This window comes from Ambystoma mexicanum, chromosome 13 (assembly GCF_040938575.1).
Source record: "Ambystoma mexicanum isolate Mex_15411 chromosome 13, UKY_AmexF1_1, whole genome shotgun sequence".
NCBI classification, from domain to species: domain Eukaryota; kingdom Metazoa; phylum Chordata; class Amphibia; order Caudata; family Ambystomatidae; genus Ambystoma; species Ambystoma mexicanum.
This window is the reverse complement of record NC_090938.1, coordinates 197,897,841-197,922,068: the sequence shown is the minus strand read 5'-3', so window position 1 is coordinate 197,922,068 and position 24,228 is coordinate 197,897,841. Positions and strand designations below refer to the sequence as shown.

At 45.1% G+C, this 24,228-nt stretch overlaps 1 protein-coding gene across 2 annotated transcripts in view; it reads right to left on the bottom strand.

The window, feature by feature from the left end:
• Nucleotides 1–24,228, bottom strand: part of CSRP1 (cysteine and glycine rich protein 1) — an 85,778-nt gene that overhangs the window by 5,720 nt on the left and 55,830 nt on the right. For both annotated transcript variants that reach the window (XM_069633631.1, XM_069633630.1), the window contains exons 3-4: nt 16,647–16,815; nt 4,902–5,037 (exon numbers count right to left, since the gene is read on the bottom strand). In XM_069633631.1, the coding sequence (XP_069489732.1) occupies nt 4,902–5,037; nt 16,647–16,815 (305 nt within the window). The remainder of the gene's footprint in view (nt 1–4,901; nt 5,038–16,646; nt 16,816–24,228) is intronic.

The window sequence follows — 24,228 nt, the reverse complement described above, 5'->3', positions numbered from 1 at the left end:
CAGCCCCACTTTGCCAGAGTGTTGAATATCTGGACACCACGTCTCCTCGAAAACCTGTACCTCCCCCCGCCCAGAGTGAACCTTGCGAGGAATCCTGGAAGGGGTTCCTTTTGAGCAAAAACAGATACCAATGTGACGGTGAATGGCTTTTGGACTTCCAGGGTTACTCACCCGCACGGATGAGGCTCAAACAAATTAATTTCTTTGTGTCCAGTTGGTGTGGCAGTTTTATAAAGGCAGCGAAAGTGATACCGCGCAACTAGGATAGCATGTCCAGGAAGACCATCAAACACAAACCCTTTTTCACTAGGACTACGTGCAACTGACAACAGGAGCTTGACCCGTGTTCTCTGTTGGAGCACCATGGGAGGCCATGGAAATTCAGCCAGTTGATCATTTCGAGTCAGACAGTAATAGAACTATCAACAATACCAATAACAAAGGCAGGTTAGACATCATGAAGGTGCACTTCATTTGTATTAGTGTTCCTCTTACTTTCCTTTCCCTACATCAAAACCTCCAGCCCAAACAAAGCCAAGCACCTGCACATGCACAGGCGCTAAGTTCAATTTCTGAGGTTTGAGCCATGGCTTTTCCTATGTTTTGTTTGTTGTACGTTCCCATGGGAGCATGATTGGAAGCCGACCAGCAATTGCTACATTAAGGGCAACGCCTGGCGAAACAAGAGGAGGCCTGCAAAGAAACTATTTAAAATAATATCACGCAGCAGACGCCCTTACTGCGGCTATCAGTACCATACCGTACCAGCCCTCCCTGCAGGAAAGCAAACATCTACAACACAAAGCCTCAATTAAAACAAAATTACTAATTGTATGGTGAGGCAGGAAACCGACTGAGGAAGCCATGCAGACACAGCTACCATATTGCATTGCTCGGTCTTAATCATGGCAGTTTAATTACTGGATCACATTGTGGGGAATGACACTTGTTCAGACACTTGTTCAGTTTAGGAAAGATCTGAAAACGTTTTTGTTTCAGTAATCATGTAAGTGTTTGATAACTCAAAGGGCACAGTAACAAAATAACTATCGAGTGATTCTCTGTATTATTGCTCCAATAATGACCATTCCAATTGTGCCCCTATACGGTTAAGTCCGTCGTGGGCTGTGTTACAAACACACACAAATCTAAAATATAAATCAATGCGTGAGGAGGCAAAGTGGAGACTCGTGGGTTACGTTAGGTGATGATTTGTTAGTTGCAATGCACACATGATCCCTCTAAATAAATTAAGGGGCCTGGCATTCATCAATGAATATGATTTTGGACTGTGGAGAGGTGAAAGGTCACAGGGCATGGGCCATTTGCAATATGCTTTTTTTGACCAGATCCACCAACCTTTCAATTCTAACCCAACAATGTAACACTCAACTTGGAAGTTCAGATGAATACCTGTGCAGGAATGCTGGGGGAGCTGTAAACATGGCTACCACCTCTCTGGTGTAGGTCCTCGTAGCTATGTTTTGCAGTATTTGTAGAATGCATCGCTGCTGGCTGTGTCCCGATGGCTGTGTGGGCCAGTGACCATGAGTGTTCTGTGCTTTATAATTCACCCTTTGTAGGTTCACTCAGTAGCCAGCTCACCAAAAGGTTTAGATTGGATTGGAAAATCATTCAAACACCTAATGAGGTACTTTCAGTGTTCATTTGTTTTAGCGGAGTGGTTGTGGTTTGCAAACTTCTGCAAAACCTATAGTTTATCAGAGAAAGAATTGGAGTTAGAAGCTTAGCAGGTGTGTAGCCAGATTGAGTGGGCAAGGGGTTAGGATGTGGGGGGAGGGGTAAAGAGTCCACAGACCTCTTCTTTCAAACATGCAGTGATTATAGCCATTAAAACTTCTCTTGACCTACACCAAGTGAGAATTGTGATCCTGTCCCTCACATTCCCTTGCTTTCTAAATTGCTGGAGCACGTGTCCTACACACCAGAGGCGTAGACAGGGTAGGGCCTGAGCGGTCAAGGCTCAACCAAGATCTGTAAATGCCCACCCAGAATCGCTGTGTGGGCATTTACAGATGTTAATGCCACTGTGATGGACCCACCTACATTAGCTTCAGACGCCACTAGTTAGACAATCCTGGCTACGCCTCTACTACACACAGACCTCGTCTTTTATGAATCTCCACGCGTTTCTTCCTGTCTTGCAGTCTGTTTTTTTTGCCGCTCACACTCTACTGAAACCGATCTCCTTCACGTCTCTAACTCCCTTTTGTTCTGCAGGCAATCCTAAACCACTGCTTTTGACACTGGGGACTAGCATGCTCTTCTCTCCACACTTGCTTCTCTCTGACATTCTGCATCTGTTCTCCATTGCTTTTCCCCTGATGTCTCAGAAAATAACCTATTCTGTGTCTTGGGCTGGTCACATCTTGGCCTCACCATCTCTTGAAATTGGTGTTTTGAGACTCTGTATTTGGCGCCACTCTCTTCTTTTACACAAGCCCTCTTTTCCCTCATCACGTCATTCAATCTCTGTCACTTCGATAGACAGGTTCAATTGGTTTTCCCTTTCTTCATGTCCTGATACTCTTTACACTACTGTCTAGAACCTTCTTTCCGCGGGCCAATCTGCTTCACCTCAATGCCATGGAAACCAAAGTCCTGCTACCTCTCTCTGCCCTCCTATTCCTCTTCCCTCTTTTTCTGTGTCTCCTTCCAACCCGATTCCCATTCCCTCTTCTCTCCCCTGCATATTTCCAGTACTGCTCATACCCGTCACTTGAATGTTTACCACATTCGTCTTGCTCACCCTTTTCTGTTGTCCAGCGCTACCAAACATCCCCATTTCTCCATTAAATTCCCTTGCCTTGACTATTGCTCCGTCCTTCTGATTGGACTCCCTGCTTTCCACCTTCCTGCTCGGTCGTTCTGCAGTCTTCTGTTCGTTTTTTTCCCAAGTTCATCTATTAATACTTCTCTACTGCATCTCACTTTCGCCCCTGGACTACAATTAAAATTGCTTTTGCAGTGTCTGCAAGTGTATCAATGGGTTCTATGTTCTTTCATCGACGACTATTTTGCGACAGACCATGCAATAGTTACTTTTCACATAATTTGCAAGGTACCTCAGTTTGTTGATGCACCTGCTGCAGAGTGGAAGCTTTAAGTCACATATTAGAGCATGGGGCAGGCAGGTCTTCTTTCTGGGAACGATCAAATAGGTAAGCTTGAGCTGGCTCATACCGATCTGCCATGGGGTTTAGTGTATATGGGGAGATCAGCCAACACAGGGGCCATCACTCTTAAGCTCTAGGGGAGCCTTCACCAGTCCCCCAGCAGGCGCAAGAGAGAGAGCAGCAGGAAGTCGCCAGATTGCCAAGATGTTGAGAGAGAGGGAAGAGAAACTAAAGGAATGTGTGGCAGGTGAAAGCATTGCCTTGGGGTGAACATCTATGCCCCCCCAGACCCTCTCCCCCAACCAACACCTTGCTCACAAACAGGGTAATAGGTGGATACCCTATGCCCACGGTTCCTAGGCTCAGAAAAACAAGTTCTGCTGCCGTCGCTGTCTCCAGCCAAGCACTCGAACCAGCAAACTTTGCAGTACATACTTGGTTTCACATTTCTGTTAGGAGAGAGATCATGGCTCGCAAGTGACAGCGCCATGAACAATGAAAGGGCCAATTCAGCATCTGCTGTGCAATATTAAAACTATTTCACAAGGAGCAAACATCGAATAAAACATCTATGAAATCTATTTATTTTTTGGTAGCGCACTCTTCGCAAACACTTCTAGGTCAACTTAATTTGGGAAATGAAAGAAAATAAGACCCATGTAGGCAAGGCGATTTGCCCAGGATCACAGATGGGTCAGAATGGAAGCTGGACCGTGAGACCAGGTTTTCTGGTTGCATGGTTTGCACATTTTTAGGTTTCATAGTACTTGCAATAAAGGACTAAAAGGTGCCAGAGGCAATGCGGGGGAGGGGGGGGGGGGGGCTGGACTGCTAAGTATCTTGAAACAAGTGCCAAATCAAGCGGTCTTTCATCTCCCCCCTGGATAATAAATGTGTGATAATATCACCTCCTAGCAGTTATCGTTTGAATAAGTCATGCATCCGTTCATGCAAGCCGTGTACCTTTAGCACAGGTATAACCCTGCACGTGAACAAACAGTAGTGTGCACCGAAAGTAGGAATATCACTCTGGCAGAGTATGTGGCCCCCAGTCCTGCTGCTGAGAAAGGGCTACATTGCTTGCAATGCTGCAGGATGAAATAAATCACTGGGCAGAGCAAATAAAGGAATAAAAAATAAGAAAGGATTGGTTGGCACACGGATGTCATTAGTCATGGCTCTGAAGTTGCCATTTCTGGAGGCAGCCCACCAACTCACAGGTTTATTTTTCCCCAGAGCGCGGCAGGTGAGGTAACCAGAGGGGACCACCATCACCTTTTGGTTTGCATGGCAACTGATCTCTCTTAATACTTCTTTGCCCACTGCACTCCTTTCAAGGTATCGTGTGCCCTTGGCGCGCGCCGCCACCATGGATCCCGGATGTATACGCCCACTTGCTGTGAGTGACTCCAGAGGGCCGTTCCTCCTGCTACTCTGTGCTTCCCCGGCATTTTTAGGCCTTCATGTACACGTGGCAGATCTCATGAGCCTCCTCATCACCCCCACTCAGTCCCACCCCTAGAGCTCCCCCCACAGTGCACTGGCATATTATAGTGGTTGTGTCGGCAAAAAAAGGAAACACATCAAGTGGACCCCCTACCAATAGGAACTGAATAGTTAACTAGGAGTGCTTCAGCCATTTGTGGCTTTGATTTATCAGCTAGGAGTGGGTAAAAACGAAGGGGGGAGGGGGGCGTCAAGAGAATAGGAGGGCGGAATAGAAGGGGGGGTTAGGCTAAACCAGATAAACGCATCCGTACTCACATTTCCAGCCCCGATCACCTTCTCTGCTGCATAAACCGAACGCCCACAGCGAGGGCAGCCATCAGTGCCAGCGACCTTCTGGGCAAATTTGGAGGCATTCGGGTTGGGGTTATTGGTGGGTTGATGTCCAGGGGTTCTGTGAGGATTGAGAGATAGAAACATCACATTTCCACATTAGACAGGCTCACAAGCACGAAGCTTTCTACATATGTGTGTACCTATACTGATTAATAACGAAATCACTGGACATATTATTAGTTTTAGATAATGCAGCCTGGTCCTATAGCCCCTTAAAAGGTCTTTCCAAACCCAGTTCCCCTGTAGATCCTATCCATGCTCTGCTTCCTTCGCCACACAGAGTGCACAATCTGTGGGATGGTTAGAGTCCTGCAGGACGCACGTGATGACGCGGTATGCCCCCGAATACAGGCCAACCATCTCTTGCTCTCTTATTCTACTATAAAAATCACAGCATCCCTCGTGCCTGTGAGATATCTGCATTTGTCCCCTCCCGGTTGCAGAGCCGACAGCAATGGCTGGGATTATCCCTAGCAAACACACAAGACAAGGGGGTCATTAAAGATAAAGGGGGTCGAGATTACAGATTTCCCTGATCCCGCCGGTAATTCCGGTGGGATATTGGGAAAGCTGCATTACCGTTTCCGCAACCCGATATCCCGGTATTACCGGGACATTAGCGGTGGTGGAGTAACAGTATGTTCCCATTCCCGTGGAGTCCCAGAGGACTCCTTGGGACTGGAACAACTGAAGCACTGGAAGCGCTGTTAACGGTGCCGGTGCTTCAGTGATTACTCTGCCGGTAGGTCAGGCCTGCCGTGGTTCAATGCCCCGAGCAGCAGACCCCGACTATCCCGGTCTAGAAAAAATGCCAGAGCCGGTATTACCACCCGTTTTACCAGCCTTTTTTCCAGGCCGGCATGCCCATAAGGAGGCCCCAGGACTCTTGATGAGAAACAATAAATGGCGAAGAAAAAAAGGAAGAGAGAAAGAGATAGAGAAAGCAAAAGAGAAAAAGAGAAAGAGCCAACGAAGAGAGCCAAAGGGAGCGTGCGCAAGAGAAAGTGAGCGCCAACGAGCTTTAGATGTGCAACCATCTGCCACCTACTTATTAAATTATGGGACAATAAAGGACAATCCAGCCTTTAACTGTTTTGTCTTTTGCCATATCTGTCCCTCTCCATATGGCTCCAAGGGAACTCTAGGCTAGCCTCTATCCCGCTCTCATCTTTCCACTTGCCAATTTCTCCATCCCCCCTAATCAACACCTCGACTTTTAGTTCCTCAACCCCTTACACCTCTCCTCTCCTCCTGTTCCCCGACCACCACCCTCTCCTTCACCTCCCCCAAATTCTCCTGCTTCATCTTCATCTCCAACCTCTCTTGCTTCCCTTACAACTCTTGACTCCTACTCCATCTCCTTCACCTCTGATCACACAACTTCTCTGCTCCACACTTCTCCAACCCACCCTTCGGCCCCATCCCACCTGCCCCCCCAACTACTCTTCCTGTGCAGGTTTTAACTCCTGCACATTTCCTCCTCCTGATCTATGGACACCCCACGGGTTATTCTGGGTAGGTCCCTCAAAGGATTAGGGGGGCGACCAGGGTTTCATTTGACCAGGCACATTTGCTACATTTAACACAACACAGACTAAGGGTCCGATTCTCATCATGGCGCAGTGAACGTGCTAAATATTGACGCCCAGGCACCACTGCTATTCTGAAGTGCGCCTGGGCGTCATCGCAAAGCACGACAGTGCTTTTTATCTGTAATCCCGCCTGTTTCTATTGGAAACGGGCAGATTGCAGAATCGCGGCAGCATTTTCGTTAAATAACGAGGGAATCGTTATTTAACGAAAATGCTGCTGATGCACCAAAGTGAGCAGCTTCAACACTGCAGGATGTTGAAGCTGCTCACTTTGGTGTATAGGAAAGTGTTCATATACACCCTTATGGTGTATATGAACACTTTCATTTACACCAAAGCCAGCAGCTTCAACGTTGCAGAATGTAACGTTGAAGCTGCTCGCATTGGTGTAAATAAAAGTGTTCCTATACACCCGTGTGTTGTATATGAACACTTTAATTTAAAGTGAGAAGCTTCAACGTTGCATCCTGCAACGTTGAAGCTGCTCGCTTTGGTGTAAATGGAAGTGTCCATACACCCGTTTTGTATATGGACACTTTCATGTACACCAAAGCAAGCAGCTTCAACGTTGCAGCAACGTTGAAGCTGCTTGCTTTGGTGTACATGAAAATGTCCATATACAACAAAGGTGTATATGGACACTTCCATTTACATCAAACAAGGCTTCTTGTGGCACTCCTCCAGTTTAACAGCACCAAAAGGGTACCATATATGTGCGCTAGTTTAGTGCACATATTAAACTGGAGGAGTGCCACAAAAGTAGGCTTCCAAAAAGCCAGTTTACAAATGTGGCGGTTGCTAGGTTGGTTTCCAGCCCATCCTAGCAACCGCCACATGTATTCCGAAAGTGGCTCATTCCTTCCGACTTCGGAAGAATGCACCACCTTCAGAATAGGTTGTAAGTACCGAAAAGGTTGTTAACCCTTTTAACATCCTTTTCGTTACTTAACACCTTGATGAGAATCGGGCCCTGAGCCTATAAAAGGAAAGCCCTCCATTGTGATGATCTTGGAACTGCGCATGCGCACAACAGGGCTAGGAAAACCATTCCCTACCCATGTTATATCGCTCGTCGCTGCAGCATATTTTTGTATTTTTCTTCTATGTGAAATGTAGTGGCGTAATAATTGAAACACTGAAGATATCTTCTCCCAGGACCTACGGCTTCTCCTCCTGCGGTGCGAACTGTATTCCTTAAAGGGGCAGAAGTGGCTGACACAAATGTGGGGCTTCCCTGCTGTGTGTGACCTCAGTGTTCCAGGGGCAACCACCCCATATCTTTCCCAAGCCCAACATCACTGTGTGCGTGGTGGGGTCTGGTACCCTGAGTCACCTCCACACAAACCCTAAGGGTCAGACAGGAGACACAGTATGCAGTCACTGCTCTGTGGCTGGCCCACAACCATAAGAATTAAGGGGATGATGTTAAAGTGGGTGAAACACATCATTGTAAGTCCACCAGTGATCGAGCTTGGCATATCATATACTTGCCCCCTAGAATGCATGCCCGTTTTCTAAAAACAAATGTCTTACTCACCAAAAGGAAATTATACACTTCCCAGTGTATAGAGGGGAATACCCATTTTGTGGTCTAAATTAAATTATTTGATGAAACTGCACCAAACTTTGCAAAATCATTCAGAGTACGGTCTATATAATTTTTTTGGGTGCAAATATTTGTGTGGGTTTCATCGAACAGCGCCAAAGTTATAGGCCACCCAAAGACTGCGACTGCTCTGCCTATTGGAAAGTGGGGTTCCTATTGACGGTATACAGTTCTTTTGCTGCAGGATTTTTCGTCGCAGTACTTTTCATCTGTGTTTTTTTATCGAAAAAAAAATCATTTTTTTGGGGGGTATAAAAACTAAATAAATATTTTTGGGTAAAAGGGAATAATTAAAAAAAAAAACAAGGGGGGTTTGGGGTGGTTAAACCCCCCCCAAAAAAAACATAGATTCATCTATAACATACATGCACAAACATGGACATGATTTGCAATCTGTAGCAACTACGTGTCACAGCTTCTAATACTCCAAACCGAGGGTAGACATCCAGGGTCCTCTAAAAATTAAAGAACAAAGTTTAATCAGAATAAAGGTTCTAACCATTTCAATGTATAATGGCAGCTCTTGTTCACAAAGGCATATGCTGCTGAATTGCTACCTCTGTCTATTTGATGCCCCAACAATACGGGTGATGTTGTGCCGTCCTCAAGTAGCCCTTTACATGGACCAAACCTCAATTAAGGCTTTGATATGGGAAAGGCTGAAATCTCAAAAAAACTCAGGTATATTTCCAAAAGAAAGAACACATGTTTGCAATACACCATCTTAAAGGCATTCCAACATAAGGATACGATTCTTTTGAGACACTCAATCGGTTTAATAAAGAAAAGAAAACAACAAAAAACGAGTTGCTGTTGGTTACCTACCACCCTAGATGTAAAGTTCTATGTGATCACTGTGAGAAAAAAAAGAATTGAAATACGAAAATGTCGAATTTTCTTTCTTTTTCACGGCATGTATTTCCTGGGGGAAGACCCCTTGCAGCTCTCCCATAACTCCCCTTACCTTATTTATTACCCTAACCAATCCCCCACATATACCTGCGGTGAAATACGCAGTAAAAAACGAAACATTTTAGTATTCCGAATTTTCTGGTTCGCGGTCAACGAGTGATACCGATGTAAAGAGCCTGGTCATCAATACTCCTGGCTCGCTCATAAACCTGGAATCAGTTTGGTATGTCGAAATATATCGGAATCAATTGCAGTCCTCCAGTTTACCCATTCCGACATATGGGGGCAAGGGTTCAAATCTACGAGCTTGATCTGGATGAGAACATGTAAAAATGGTCATCCACATGTTTGGGGACCCCTAACACGAGGTAACACCTTGGACACTTCATTCAAATGTGGCGAAAAACAAATGGTTCTTTTATTTGTGACTTTTTACTTCGTTTTTCAAATATGGGGTCGATTTTAAGGGGCCATTACAGGTGTAAGATGAGCTAAAGAAAAATAAACAGTACACTAAGAATCTGCAGCTGTAAAAATCAAAAATGGCAATAAATATTAGGATAAGGAGGGATGATTGAAAGGAGGAAGGGTGAGTGTTCCTCATAGAAGGGTGTAAGGCATTTGTTTGGACCTTTAAAACGATGCTCCTCTGCCCTTCTACCAAAAGATCTTTGGGACCATTTATCAGCGGATTTAGGACTAATCCGCGTCTCACTGAGAGTAGCACATTTTGGTAGCATGGTGTGCAGCCTTAATTGTAATTTAAAATGACCATGTGTGCGCGAGCGTCTACAGACTCGAGTTTGGTTGTTCAATTATGCAGTCTGCCGATTGGGGTGGCTAAGGTCAATGCGAGACGCTCTGTTTTTATGTGCTCTGCTTGGGCGACTTCGGTTTGATGTATTCCATTTTATAATTGAAGATGAAAAGGCGACACAGTCCAACGTGACATATGTTCAGAGAATGGTCCTAGTGTCTTTTAGTCCCGGTCCATGACCTTTCCAATAGACAGCCCTTTGTTGATTTGCAGTCATTGGCTGAACATCCGTATCTTGGCACCAGCCAATCAAGAGCAGGATACGAGAAAGGTCAAGAGCAAAAGAAATCACATCACCATATTTCAAGAAAGAGACATTGTGATGCCCTTTCCACGCTCAATCCCCCCCACCCAACGACAAGGCATCCAAATTCTATATTAGTGGAGAAAATATTGTCGCCGAAAAGTCAGTCAATGCTGCTTAACCGATCAGCGGCAGCTGCACCCTGGGACACATGTGGCCTGCCCGGAAGCACAATAGTTTCAGAGATGAGATCAACCGCCCGCACCAATGTCCACCAGATACATAATTTTGTCTGCCTTGGGATTTCTTTAATAATCTTTTTCTTGTACCGCATTTCAAGCAAGGTGTGTGGGGTAGGAGTTATGCTATTCATGTATAGAAGTAAAAATCAAAATGACACCACATTTATTTCTTTGAAAGATACATTGAAAAACCGCAGGAGCTTGAGACCTTAGGACACAACGGTCTCATGATGAACAGAGGAATCCCTCTCTTCATGGAAAGGGAAAAGGGTTCATACAACAGTCTCCCCATAGAAGGAATGCAGGCAACAGAATATGGATTTGCAATGGCTGCACATACAGGAACTATACTACTAAACAAGCAAGGGTAAAGCTGGAGACCCACAAGCATCTTGGCCCAACAGCCCTGATCTGCCAACACATGTGATATTTGCCCTATGTGATGATCCTCCAGATGACACTGCTTTCCCTGAGGCTAGGGAGTTGAGGCCACTAAACGATAGTCCCCCTAGAGGTTGGGACAGGCTGGAGGATCTCATGGGGAGGAACTCCCCTCCTGGGGATATGGATGCTGTTACGGAGAGAAGTCTCAGAAACCCTTCTCATCATATGGCTAGACCAAAAGACTCAGGACCAACATCAAAGTGTAAGACCATGTGTTAGTGTAATGTGTCCGACCGTCTAACTATGATAAGTACTGGGACGAAGAAGGACACATGGACCTTGCTGGGAAACAAGAGGACTGCCCCACAACTGTTGTCCATTAAACTGATATTACGCTGTGGTGGTACTAGCTATATAGACTAGACAGAAACAAAGGACAGAGAGATAGGAAGGAGAGGAGTTAGAAATAACGAAGAGAAGGGTGTGGATCAACAGGACGTACAAGGGCATTTTGCAAGATTGCCAAATGCTGAAGACAACTACTGCAGAAGTGGTAGGTGGAAGGGTGGAAGAAGGCGCAGACGGAGAGGAACAGGGTGAATGCCAAACGGGTCAGTGAGTTTGAAGACAGACAAGGTGAAGTTTCAGTGAGGAAACAGCTTAGAGTGACGAGAATGAATCAATGGGCACCAGGAAAGCATCCTGTCAGTTGGCTGAGAACCGGCAACCCTGAAGACAAGAGTCCATCTGGCGGTGGAATGACCTGTAGTGGGTGGACCATCGGTCTGACAACTGAGCCGAGATCGCCAGTACTTGCCAAACATGGAGCAGTGTAGGCAGGGAAGCATCCCATACTACGGTGGGGTTGGGACTTGTGACGGGTGGACAGGCGAGTCCATACCGAGTGTGCAGACTACCAGCAGAAAAGGGCTGCAAAGTCAAGCGGGCCCATTGGGAAGAAGAAGGAAGTTCAAAGTCGAGATACGGTCCCAGGCAGAACCAGTGAAATGTTTCCAAGGAAGCCAGTACTGGGAACTATTGAAAGCCCGGGATGGAGCCCTGGAAACCTGGGAGAGAGTGGCAGCAGAAGAAGAGTCATTTTGTTAAACAGCTGCCGGTGCAGTGTCATAAGATTGTGGCATTGAAAAGTCAAGAAGGACCCAGGGAGTCTCTTCCTCATCCCAGTTTGAAGAACATTTGTGAAACAATGAAGAGCCAAGGAGAGCTCGGTAAGTCTCTCTTTCGCCCCGGTGGGGGAATCTTGAAGAGAGATTAGAAAAACCTGTGGTGAGAACTTAATGAAAAATCTAAAGTTGAAGTAGCTCAAGAAAAGCCAGTTGAAAACTGGATGTACACTCAGAGATGGGAGCCATTCTCCTGGTTGCGTGAGTTATGTCGAACTGTGGGAATTCATGAGAAAAAAGAGGAGTAGAAAAAACAAATTGAATCCAAGGAATGCTCATGCCGTGCTCTTCTGGAAAGCTTCTTTGGATAATATCATTAATTTATCACATGTGCTTCAGATCTCAAAACATGACGTGTGTTAAGTGTTCCAGTTATTTAATTGCAAGAAAAGGCATAAATGCACCCAGATATCAAGTGTCACAATTTTGTATGCCAATGCATTTCGGACACAGTCTGTCTTCAGGGCTAGGACACTGGCTTGGAAGCCTTATGGCATATCGGGCGAGAAGTTTTCACCCTTACAGGGTTAGTAAACCTTAATAGTGTACAGCTTCATGCACTATCTGGAAACAAACTCTCAGGAACTCCAAACTTTAATAGACGTCTGCGAGGAGAATAGAGTCATTAATCTGAGTTTTTAATAAGAATACTTCTCCTCAGTTTAGTCATTTGTGGAGGAGTTAACCGACGAAGACCGATAAGCAGAGATCAGCATCCTTTGGATGTTGTCTTCAAGAGCCTTGTGGTGTTTCCCCTCAAAGCAGAAAAGGTTGACAAACACCATTGTGTCAACCCCAGATCAACCGAAGAGACAGCTTTTCCCTTTCCTTTTTTCAACAAAAAGACATTAAATCCTTAAACCCCTTCAAAAAGGAATCTAAAAGAACACCATTGATACAGAAATGGAGAACAACACTTGCAGGAAATGACAAGAATGAATGAATAAACTGAGGTTAGAGAAACCTGAACAGCCTGAGAAAAGTTGCCGGAAGGATAGGAGAAGGGAGTGTGATGAATCGAGTGGCATCATCACTGACTCACTGGAGGGAAGCTTCTCTTACAAGGACAGGGATAGGCAGAGCTACCCGACTCTGACCCCTGGGGTGGCCATCAGCGGGAGGACTGCACAGGGGAGGACAAACTCCAGAGAGGCAGGAAAACACTTAATCAAAATAAATCTACACATGTAACTCTTAATGACACCCCTGTGCCTTTGCATCAGGAGTGCATGGCTTATTGTGATGCAGATAAAGAATTCCCAAGTTTTTCTTGAACAACAACCTTATATAACCCCCCTTTTTTAGTACTGAGACGGGGAAGAAGGATGGAATAATGCAGATGCCCAGAAGCGGTAAGCAAACGCTGCGTTCTTTGGAAAGTGTTAAATAATGCCAGGAAGTTTAAATCACAAACAGCAGAGCAGAATACGAGTGAGGGGCAGAGACTGCAGCGGAATGCAGCTTGTTCGGGTGCTGGTTGGAAAGCCAGAGGCAAGCACACTGTGGAAGGATCACAGAGGCTGATGAGAACAGCGTGCAGAGAGACAGGGCCAAGAGACGATCACTGCTTTATTGCTATGGGCAGCTGGAGCCACCAGAAGCTAAGGAAGATAAAGCGGGAGCCAAACGGCTAACCGGACGCACCCCAGTCTGCAAACCAATGTAGAAGACAGAAGGACACAAGGAACGCCAAAGCTGTCCGGTAAGCCTACAAGGAGCGAGTGGGTTAGCGAAGCGCTTGCGAATGACACATATCATTAACAGTGTGAGAAAGCCCAAGTAAAGTAATTGGAGGAACAGATACAAATACGAACAGCGTTAAGAAGGGGTTGGTGACCCAAATCTTGGAAAGACAGATTAATACAAATAGTGTGAAGAAAGGGTCAGTGACTCAATGCTTTGAAAAGGACATCGACACAAATATGACCAGTGTTAAGAAAGAGTTGGTATCCAATATTTAAAAAGAGAAGTAGATACCAATACGAATTTTGCTGAGAAATGGTTGGTGACCTATACTGGAAAAGCATTATTTCTTGGATAAATGAAAGAGTGAGTGGAGAATGGGAATGCCCTGGCAGGATAGTGAACCAGGAAAACGGTGAGTCTGGGACTTATACCCATGAAAGGATATAAAGCCCTGGCAGAAGAGTAAAACAGGAACTGTGCGAGTCTGGGATCCGCAGCCAAGAAACAGAACTGTGATATCCTGGCAGGAGACTAAACCAGGCACTTTGAGAGTCTGGGATCTGCAACCAAGGATCCCGGTGGAAGAGTAAACCAGGAGTAAGAAGAAAATTAAACCTGAAACCATGGGACAGTGAGAATGAATACAAAAAGGGAAGACCCATAACGCTTTTAAGGATCAGTAATGAAGTCGCATTACCCTGGCAGGAGAGTACACCAGGGGTAGAAAGAGGAACAGTCAAAGGAAAAGGGAAGAACCATACCCCTTTAAGGTTAATTGAGATACAGAGTGAGATAAACGGAAGATTCAAGAGCACTGTGTGTATAAAAGAGATGGCTTAATCCCGTCCCCCCTCGACCCCCCGTCGGAATAACTTTGAACTGTATAAATATATTGAATGATGAAAAACAAAAGGAACAAAGGGAAAAGAGTTACTGTCCTTAAACCTGTGGCAGCAACACAATTTGAAAACCTCGAGGGAGATGGTGTCCCCCTTGATACTGTCAATTTAAATATTATATAAAGAAAGATACACCAGTGAAGAGCCATTTGAAACAGTGGAACATTATTTCACCTTTTTTCAGCAGGCCTGGTCAGACAGTAAAAGACCAGAAGACACATAGGGGAAGGGAGGAGCCCTTCCTCTCGTGGAACTTTAAGTCCTTTTTGTTTTCTGCACCATACAACTTTGTGTTTCAAACTCTGAAAGAAAGCCACAAGTGCATTATCTTAAAGAAACCCCTTGTACACATTATTTTGAGTATAGTGTGTAAGCGGCAGTTTAGGGTGTCTGGACACATAGGACGGAGGGCACTCTGTGGTTTAATATCCTGACACAGACGTTCATTTGTTTTGTTGAGGCAGGGAAACCCCTCTTAGACATAGTGACAGGTGGATTTCCCCAACCCCTCTTATTATTTTGTCAATAAAGGTCCTATTTCATACTGAAAATTGTTATCGTGTCCAAGTCCTACTCCTGACACCTTAAAGGAGTAATTTTCCCAACTACTTCCCAGGTCTGCAATTGGAAGAGACTTTTGTTTTTGGAACTTTTTAACCATTTATTATGAGAGACTTGTACCCAGAATAAGGGAACCATTTTCCTGGGTCGTGGAGAGACTCTTACATTTACCTTTGTGTTTTAGTGGTAGGAATAGGTGAAGAGTTTGCCAAGGACGTAACCTTTGATTTGGCTATGTCTGATATCCTGACTGAACAGTGTATTGTTTGTTTAGGTAGGGAAACCATGGTAGATAGGGAGAGACAAGTTTGGTTCTTTCAATAATAAATGTTTGTAGCCAAAAATATGCCTCCGTTTGGTCAGACTCCTCATTCCATGCCTCCACACCTACCATGCTACTCTTTCAAAATAAGCAATTGCTCACAAGATGTTTAATAATACTGATGCATTGCAAAATTAAGCTGATTTTAAATGGTTTCAGCTGTCCTTATCTCCCAAATGCTGACCATACATTAGGTTCATTTGTTCAACCCAAACAGAAAGTGACCCGAGTAAAACACAACAACAGCCATCCCTCTGTGAGGCGATTTCCGAATATTCATGAACATACGATCTAGCAGGCGCCCGATCGTGTAGCATTGGTCTTCTTTGTGATTTATGTTTAGTGTTGTGATTTGTTTTTAGGTCTCCAATTGAAAAGCTGTGATCAAACACAGGGTTATGAGCAAACAATTCACCGACACTTAGAATACATCACTGGTTCAAATCACCATTTTGCAAAATATTTTGTACCTTTGTGACCTTCAACATATGGTTCACAGAGAAAATTTAGGCCGTCCATCAACTTCAAAAAGATGGGTGACGGTGTTGTAGCACACTTGTGAAGTACCCTAACCTGGGCAGCCTCCCCACATGAAAGCTGGGGCGCCTTAAGCTTGTGCAACAGTCCTCCCCAAGGCGAGGCTGGAGCAGATGGAGAAGTTGCTCCTGCGATGTCCTGAATCAGAAGCCAGGCTCTGTGGTGTGCCGATTCAAAAGCTTCAATGAACGTCATATGTCAACACCTCCCAGATTCTGTTTCAGGTCAGCCATGCTGCTTCTATACCATTTTGGCTACCCTACTGTGTGTACACCTTACTACCTCATCTAAATGAGTTCCATGTCCTCATTGGTTGTACTTGGTGCTATTATTTACACTGCTCGCCATTTTCTCTCTTTTGTAAAAGGTGCCTCCTCATAAGTGCCACTTTCTCTCCCCTTCTACTTCCTGCACACATTTTCCTAGTCTTTTCTTTATTTTTGGTTTTGAAATGATCCCCACTGAAAAGGTTTGGTACAGAAGATAACAAATGAAAAGATATGTCTCCCCTAAATGATGTCCCCCAATGGCCTGCACGTGAACCCCAAATAGGGCAGCATTCTTGCTTGGAACATGCTCGGCGGCTCCCATTATTATGAACTATTAATTCCACTTAAATTCAAAACTTTTATACATTGCTAAAAGATGACTAATGTCCCTTAAAAAGGCTTTCAGACTTACTCCTCTGGCCGGATTCCTAAACCTTCACCGGTGTCCATGCTCAGGGTCCCGGCTCCGCCGCCATAGCCATATCCTTTGGGTCCATACTTCTTGCCATAGCAGGACTTGCAGTAGATCTCTTCCCCGTGAACGGCCACAGTGGTACTGTCCAGATTCTTTTTGCACACCACTGGAAGGAGGAAGCAGAGAGAGAGAGGTTGAGGAGACTTCACACACATCACAAGTTTGCAAGTGTGAAATAAAATGTGCACTTTGTTCTTGTAGGAGCACAACGGGAGGATAGCTCAGGGGCAAGGCGCTCGAAGCAAGACAACGACGCGGAGCAACACAGGTTTGATCCCCAGGTCCGCACTTAGAAACCTCTCGGTATTAAGCAAGTTATAAATACCCAATTACAAGTAGTCTGACCATTGACACAGATTATTTTTTGAAGAAAATGTGGCAAGTGAGATTTTAACTATTAGCTAGCAATGCAAGATCACAGTGTCATGTCCATTCTCATTCAAGTAACGATATAAGACCATAAAGGGGGCAGGGGGTCATTTCCATGTGCAACAATAAGCCAGTTTGAAGGAGACAAAGTAGTTATAGTGTATAGTCTAGGATACGTGGTTTAAATGAAACATACAGGATGGTCACTAAACCACTTCTGGTGTGGTGGGTTGCACCCATTAATTTGTCCTTCCCTGCCCCCGCTCACAACATCACTCATTCCCCCCATCTTTAAGTAGAGAATAACTGCTTAAGGAGATTACTAGGTGACCATTTGAATCATTAGGAGACAAGGATGGAGTGTCCATGGAATGGAGAAAGAAAAGCAGTTTAGGTCTTTCGGGTGGAGACATCTTTGCCACACAGAGCAGACTACTAGGCTTTTGTTTTAGGCAGTAGAAGAGGCAGGTTTCATTGACAAATTGCAGAACAGGATTCTTCAAGGGGCAACAGTCCATTTAATTTAATTGTGATAGGAGGTGGATCAGATTTGGAAGTATGCCCAGCAGTTTACAGCTTCCCCAATGCCCACTGCATGTGTTTGACCTGTGATAACCCATTAATCTGGTAGAGGCCAAGATATTTTGGGACTAGCTAACTTTAACCCAGCAATTTTTCACCTGGGAGATGCTAGTTTGTAAAAAAAAAAAAAATACTTGGGAAGCCATATTACTATAGCCTATTTCTACTTCCCAGGGACTTTCTGTTTTGTAAAGCAATTGAAACGTATTGCCCAAAAAAGGAGAGGAGAGAAAATGCTAAATGCGTGTTTGTCATGGACAAATACTGTGAATCCCATAATGCCGAACAAGGGCAGCGGGGTTGCAGGGGTGTCCCCTGCTCCCCTAGTCGACATTATGGAATTTGGGGGTTGCGGGGGTGTCCCCCACTTCCATAAAATGGGAAGCGGGGGACAAATGACAGTTTATAATATGTAACATATTTCTATGTTTAGAAAAGATGGCTTGCAAAGTACACAAACCGTAGTAAGGTACGCACACAGATATATAACATGTAGATATATTTGTGTGCATGGTTTATGGTTTGCCTAGTTTACAGGCCATCTTTTTAAACATTTCGGGTTTATAAAGGATGGCTTTGAAAGTACACAATTCAAGCCATCTTTTATAAAGCTTTGACTACGGACAAAATTGTCCGTCGGGAAAGCTTTATAAAAGATAGCTTGAATTGTGTACTTTTCAAGCCGTCTTTTATAAACCTCGAAAAATGTCGAGGAATCCCCAGGTTCGCCGAGGGTTAAAGACATCTCGGCGACCTGGGGAAACAAACGCGAGGGGTCACCAGAGGCAGTTACTATGACTGACGGAAGTGGCAGCCAGTCTCAGGGATGCTGCGGGTGGCTGGAACTTCTGTCAGCTGCCTGACTTCATGGCAGGCGCATCTCCCGTCGCGGCTGCGGCCGCGACGGGATAATCCATCCGCCAATGTTAAGGTGGGACTGGGGGGGCCCCGGCAGGGCCCCGGCTCAGCCCCACGTTTTGGAGACTGCTGGGGCCCGGCCCCGGCAGGTCCCGGCCCACTTAAAGCACTGCCTGGTGTAAAATGTTTTCACATGTTGGAATCCATTTTTCCTGGCTGAATTCTTTTGAATGATAGTGGTCTTTATTTGGCTCAAAGGTGTGAAGGGTCTTGTGTGGTGTGCAAGAAGAAGTGGGCTTCTTAAGCCACTCGATACCTATATTCCAGAACTGGACCTGGGGCTATGGACAGCCTGGAACCAGTTCCAAGGGGCATATAACAAATTGAGATCGTGCAGATTAATTTCTTTGTGTGGGAGACCCTACCAGAATGCATGGGTGGGCTTGGAGGGACGGTCTGCTGTTGGCTGACAACCCCCTCTGTTTGAATGATTCTTGATGTGTGTGATAGGATGATATGCTCACTCACCCACCAACTCCTGAGGGTTAAAGCACACCCCCTTACCTGGTCTACCTCTGAAACTCTGCACCTGCATTCCTGGAAGGCCTGCTGCTCACGGAAGGGCAGCATGCTTTGTATCTCCAAAGAATCAGACGGTAAAGCGGTGGCTCTCCAGAAGAAACACTCTATGACAGTCTTTTCCCCGGATCCGGTGTGGACAAATGAATCACAGATCCTGCTCAAAGGCCAAGGCTAGCTGATGCTCCCGAAGTTGCCTGCAGCACTGGCCCTAGAAGCAGGTGTCTCTTTTTTCGAGGACTCTGATGACACTGTGCAGATACTCCTCATCCCAGAACATCAGACAAGTGCCCTGGTTCCATCTACCCTGAATGGGAAGCTCCAGCACCCAAGCTGCATCTCCAAACTCACCTTCTCCGGCCCTTTTCTCTGACTGCTTGTCCCCTGTAGGATTTCCTCAACCATTTTCTCAATCGCCGTTCTTTTTTAGTGTCTCTCTCAAAGCCAACCCCATCTGCCGAAATCATATTCTGTGCCTGAAAACAACATGGGAACTCTGCATGAAAGACAAGAGCCACCAGTAGTTAAACCATCTGTTCAGCAGCTTTGGCCCTAACCTCAGGAATGGAAATCTCAGATCTTCAATAATCATCACCATTCCGCTCTACACCTCTGGTGTTCCATCGGTGAGGCCTCTGTCTCTGGACAGTGCACATAGCTCTGGAAATCTCCAACTGCCTGGTGCAGAATTACTTTTTCTTTCCATGTAGGTATTGCTCCTCTGACTCTCCAACGTTGCAGCAAAGGCCTTTCATCATATTCCTTCATCCATGGGCCTCTTCATCAGGGCTCATCTGTGAGACTCTCACCCAAGACCTATAGAAACTGCTCCTTGCCACACATGAGCACAATGTAACTCTTCCCTGCCACAGACCGTCTCAAATCCAGCCTTCTGGTCTCTTAAACTTGCTGGCCAGGATAAGAAAACTGCTCCTTTTCTTGAAGGAACTTCTTGAACTATTTGTTTAAAGCTTCTTCTCTCTGATACATTGTGGGTCATTGTTTTCCAAAGTGTACTTACCTGCAAGTGTTGGGACTTCTATTGTCCTTGTATAGCAATTGCTTTAAATAAATACAGGGTTTGAACACTAATAGGGTACACATGAAAAGTGTATACTATACACACATTACCCACCTGAGAGATAGACTGCCATTTGGAGAGATTATTTATTAATTTATTTTCATTTATCATACGCCCAAACCCCGGGGTATCACGGCGTAGTAAAGCTTCAGGTAATCATTAGAAGCCCCCCCCCCTCCCGAGTCAGAAAGCGTGCATCTAAAGATCCTCAAGCCTTAAGGGAACTCTTCGCAACACCTTGTATTTTTCATTTTGGCCAATAGGTGTAAGCGCTGCCTATAATCTGAAGGCAGAGAGGAGGAATGGGGATTTGAGGAAAGGTGCAGCCTGTGTGTGTGTTCCACATGTTACCCGCTGGGATAGGACCACTATGCCTGTCCCCATGTGCCACGGCCTCCACGGTGCACGCCACTGCATCAACCTGCCTCTCCGCTGCCCAGAACTGGATGCCAGTCCCTCCAAGACTGGGGCTCCATTTCGTCCAGCTTGAGCTATTCCTCCTACTCTTCCTCCTCCATCACACTTCTCTCCTCCTTCTTGGCCCTTTTCCTCTTATCCGTGCAATATGGGCGTTATCTTTGATACCTTGCTTTCCTTCACACTGCATATACTCTTCTGTTGCTCGTTCCTGTCGTGTTGCTCTCTTTAACATCCGACGTGCTCGCCCCTACCTCTCATTTCAGGCTAATAAACTTCTGTAGGTTTTCTTTTTTGTATGCACTACTGTTCTTCTCGTTTTTGACCTCCCTGCCTCACATCTTCTTCCCCTCCAATCTGTTTAGAATTCCTTGGTTCCTTTTCTCTTTATCTTTCCGCTCTTCTCTGTTTATTCTGCTTCTTCCTTTCGAATCACGCCCTCTCAACCATTTTCTGTCACTTGTTTTGAAATGTACTCATGGCCTGGCTCCTCCTTACCTTTCTACGCCAATGTCGTGCTATTCTCCCTCTCACACTCTCTGATAACAAAATGTGCTCCTTCTCACTGTTTCCAAAACCCCCTGTGCTTCTTCCCGTTTCCTATCTTTTGCTCTCTTCGCCCCTAAACACTGGAGTTCTCTCCCTTTTTCTGTCTGCACTTCTTCATCTCTTTGAATTGTTCAATCTAATCTGAAAGCTTATCTTCTTTCCACACAGTGACAGTTTTCTTCCCCCTCCTTCTGTTTCCAGTTGTTTTTCACTAGCATGTAATTGCTCTATAATATTTTGTAGTAGTGCTTTTGGCCAAAAGTGCTGTATAAATTTAATAAAATGTAAATGAAGGCCAACCACCATTGCTTCAAATTGTAAACTGCACATGTAACTTTGGGGACCCCCTCCTGTTTCTCCAAAGTGGCAAAATAGGTCCAGCTTTAAATGCTGCACTTGTTTACTCGGGGTGCACATTTGTTCCCCTGAATATAAGTCTACAGTCAGCAGCACACTAGATAAAAAAGATAAGCTGTTCCTTTCCGAATGCTTTCCTTGTGGGAACATAGTCATGTATTGCTCGCAATGTTATTAAAGGGCGTCTGTGTGGTCCGTTGTGTTCAGTAGTTTCCTCCTAAGGCACAAGTTTGTGTCTGCAGTGTAGCCATGGTAAGTACATGCCAGTGTTTTATATGTCCCCCGCCAGTTATTGGTTCCCTAGCAGTAGCATTGAGGAATACAATGCATCTATACACTTGTAGGGGAAGTCCGAATTCTTGTAGCTTTTCTTTGGCTACAGTTTGGAATATAGTAACGTATTGCAGCCCTGTGCTCCCTTAAATGCGAAAGTTCCTACCCCTTAAAAGGCAGTTAGGGTGTGTCTGGAGAGAGCTTAAGTGTCCCTCCGGATTAAGGAGGTTTCTGGCAAGGACTTCCAATGGCACGGGTTCCCTTTTTGTAGCAGGGAGTTGCAAGCATGTGGATTCATCCTGTTATTGCCTCCCTGTGCAGAGGACTATGTTGCAGCACATATGACAGTGCTAGTCTCTCTAATGTTCTTCGCCCCAAAATCCCTTTAAAAAGGGGTTCCAATGTCATTTCTAAATACCCTTGCAAAGGTAATGGTTAAATTGCAGCCACATACCCCCACCTGGTGTAGCACATTTCTTAACCAAACGTGGCACTAGCCACTTGGTTTATTAGCAATATGTGTGCCCTAGCATCTGTTACTTGCACTGAATTACTATTAGAAACAATCAACGGGAAAGCGACTAGTTTACGAAAGGCGTTTGCCAAGAACAGAAATAAGATTACCAAATCCTGTAAGAATGTGCCAGCTTCTGCCATCGTATGACCACATTGTAGCATTACGGCAGTGCCTGGCAAATGCTAATGTTGACTTTGACAATGCTTGTTGTTTGCTCTCCACTTGGCCTCTCTGCCTTTATTAAAAAATAAAATGTATAGATGTCATTGTTTTTAGGTGTGTTTAGTTGTATCGATTTCTGGTTCAACCCCCATGTGGCTGACCTTTATGAAATGTGTAAATAAAAGAAACAACCTCAGAGTGTTGCTTTCCTAATAGTTATAAGTGTAGCACTCATGTGTTATTAGTTAAAGGTGTACATTGGCAGCACATAAGCATCTACACTGGGAAAAAATAAACAATATCTTATGTGAGAAGTGGTTTGAATTGGTGAATTCTTTCTTTTAATAATACTACTTATTGCTTACATTTCATTTATGCAGAAGTCCCCAACCCTATTCAGTTGGACTTTGCACAGAAAGAAACTTTACATTAAAAACGTCCATTGCTTTCGAGACTGAACTCGAATTGTTATGAAATAACTCGTATCAATGTACTCCATTAACCCCTAGGCGAGGCGTTTTCTCACCGGTAGGGACCTAGGGAGAAAATTACAGGCCCTGGGTCCTTAGGGCACCTGCTGCTGTAACACGAGAGTAAAGACCCTCTGCTGATGGGCATATTGCAATTAGAGCCTGGGAACATGAACACACATGCAGAGGGTCCTGGGATACTAATGTGGCAAAATGGCACTTCAAAGTGCATGCTGGCGGTGCACCTGTGATTGTGGAAGGCACAGAGCGAGGGTGGGGCAGGGGGCTGTGGAGCACCCGAAACAGGTGGAGCACAGGAGAGGCCCGGAAAGGGGAAGGATGGAGGCCAGTGTCGGAGAACTAGGGAACTGGCAGCACAGGTGAAATACAGTCATCATTTGGGGATAGCTAGGGGTACCACCTTCTACCCTGACAATCTCCTTGGTGCCCCTGGCACTGCGATCCCTGGCCTACTGGCCCTCACACTTAAACACAAAATGTGATGCATTTCTCACTGAAACACTTTGCACTCTGAGTAGGTTTCGTTCTAATCACCTTTACACAATCACTGCGTCTACAGTGGGGGTCACCACCACAAGCATTTCCTCAAGGAGTGGACGCATTGTCCATCTGCATAAGGAAATTAGCGCCTTTCAGGGCATCTTCAGAATTAAAGTGTGGTTAGTTGTATTCCAATGTAAACTGTGATAGGTTCATGGCAAAAGGTCATTAGACATCACTTCCTGTGATGAAATCAGAGTCAAAATGCCTTGTGATGTCATTTCCTGTGATGACATCAGGCATGTAATACTAACTCCACCCTGGAGTTGGAAGAGGGCCACTGCTTGAGGTAAGTGAAGTGAAGTGTGGGGGCTGGGGGGAATCCGAGGTTGGCCATAAACTAAGAATTCAGCCAATAGGAGAGGAGAATGCATTTAGCCCAGGCACTCCTTTTCAAAACATTTATCAGGGAAGCTAGAAAGAGCAGTGATCAGAATGGTTACATTTGCTAAATAAAACATCATGACTGGATTCCAACTGTTAATTAAATAATAGGTATACAGCAAAGTAAATAGAAAATAAAAACAAAATTGTGTTTGAAGTGAGTGAACAGATTAGTGAGGTTAGTCTATAAATAACCAGCCAATCTCAACAACGTTAGGATACAACATAAACCCAATGTTTAATTTACAGAAAGTAGGCGTCACATTTTAAATAACCAGATTAATTTGGGGGTGGGTGACGTGTGGCTCTTTTTCCCCGTATACAAGGGCTATTATAGCTCAGGGGCAAAGTACTCCTCTT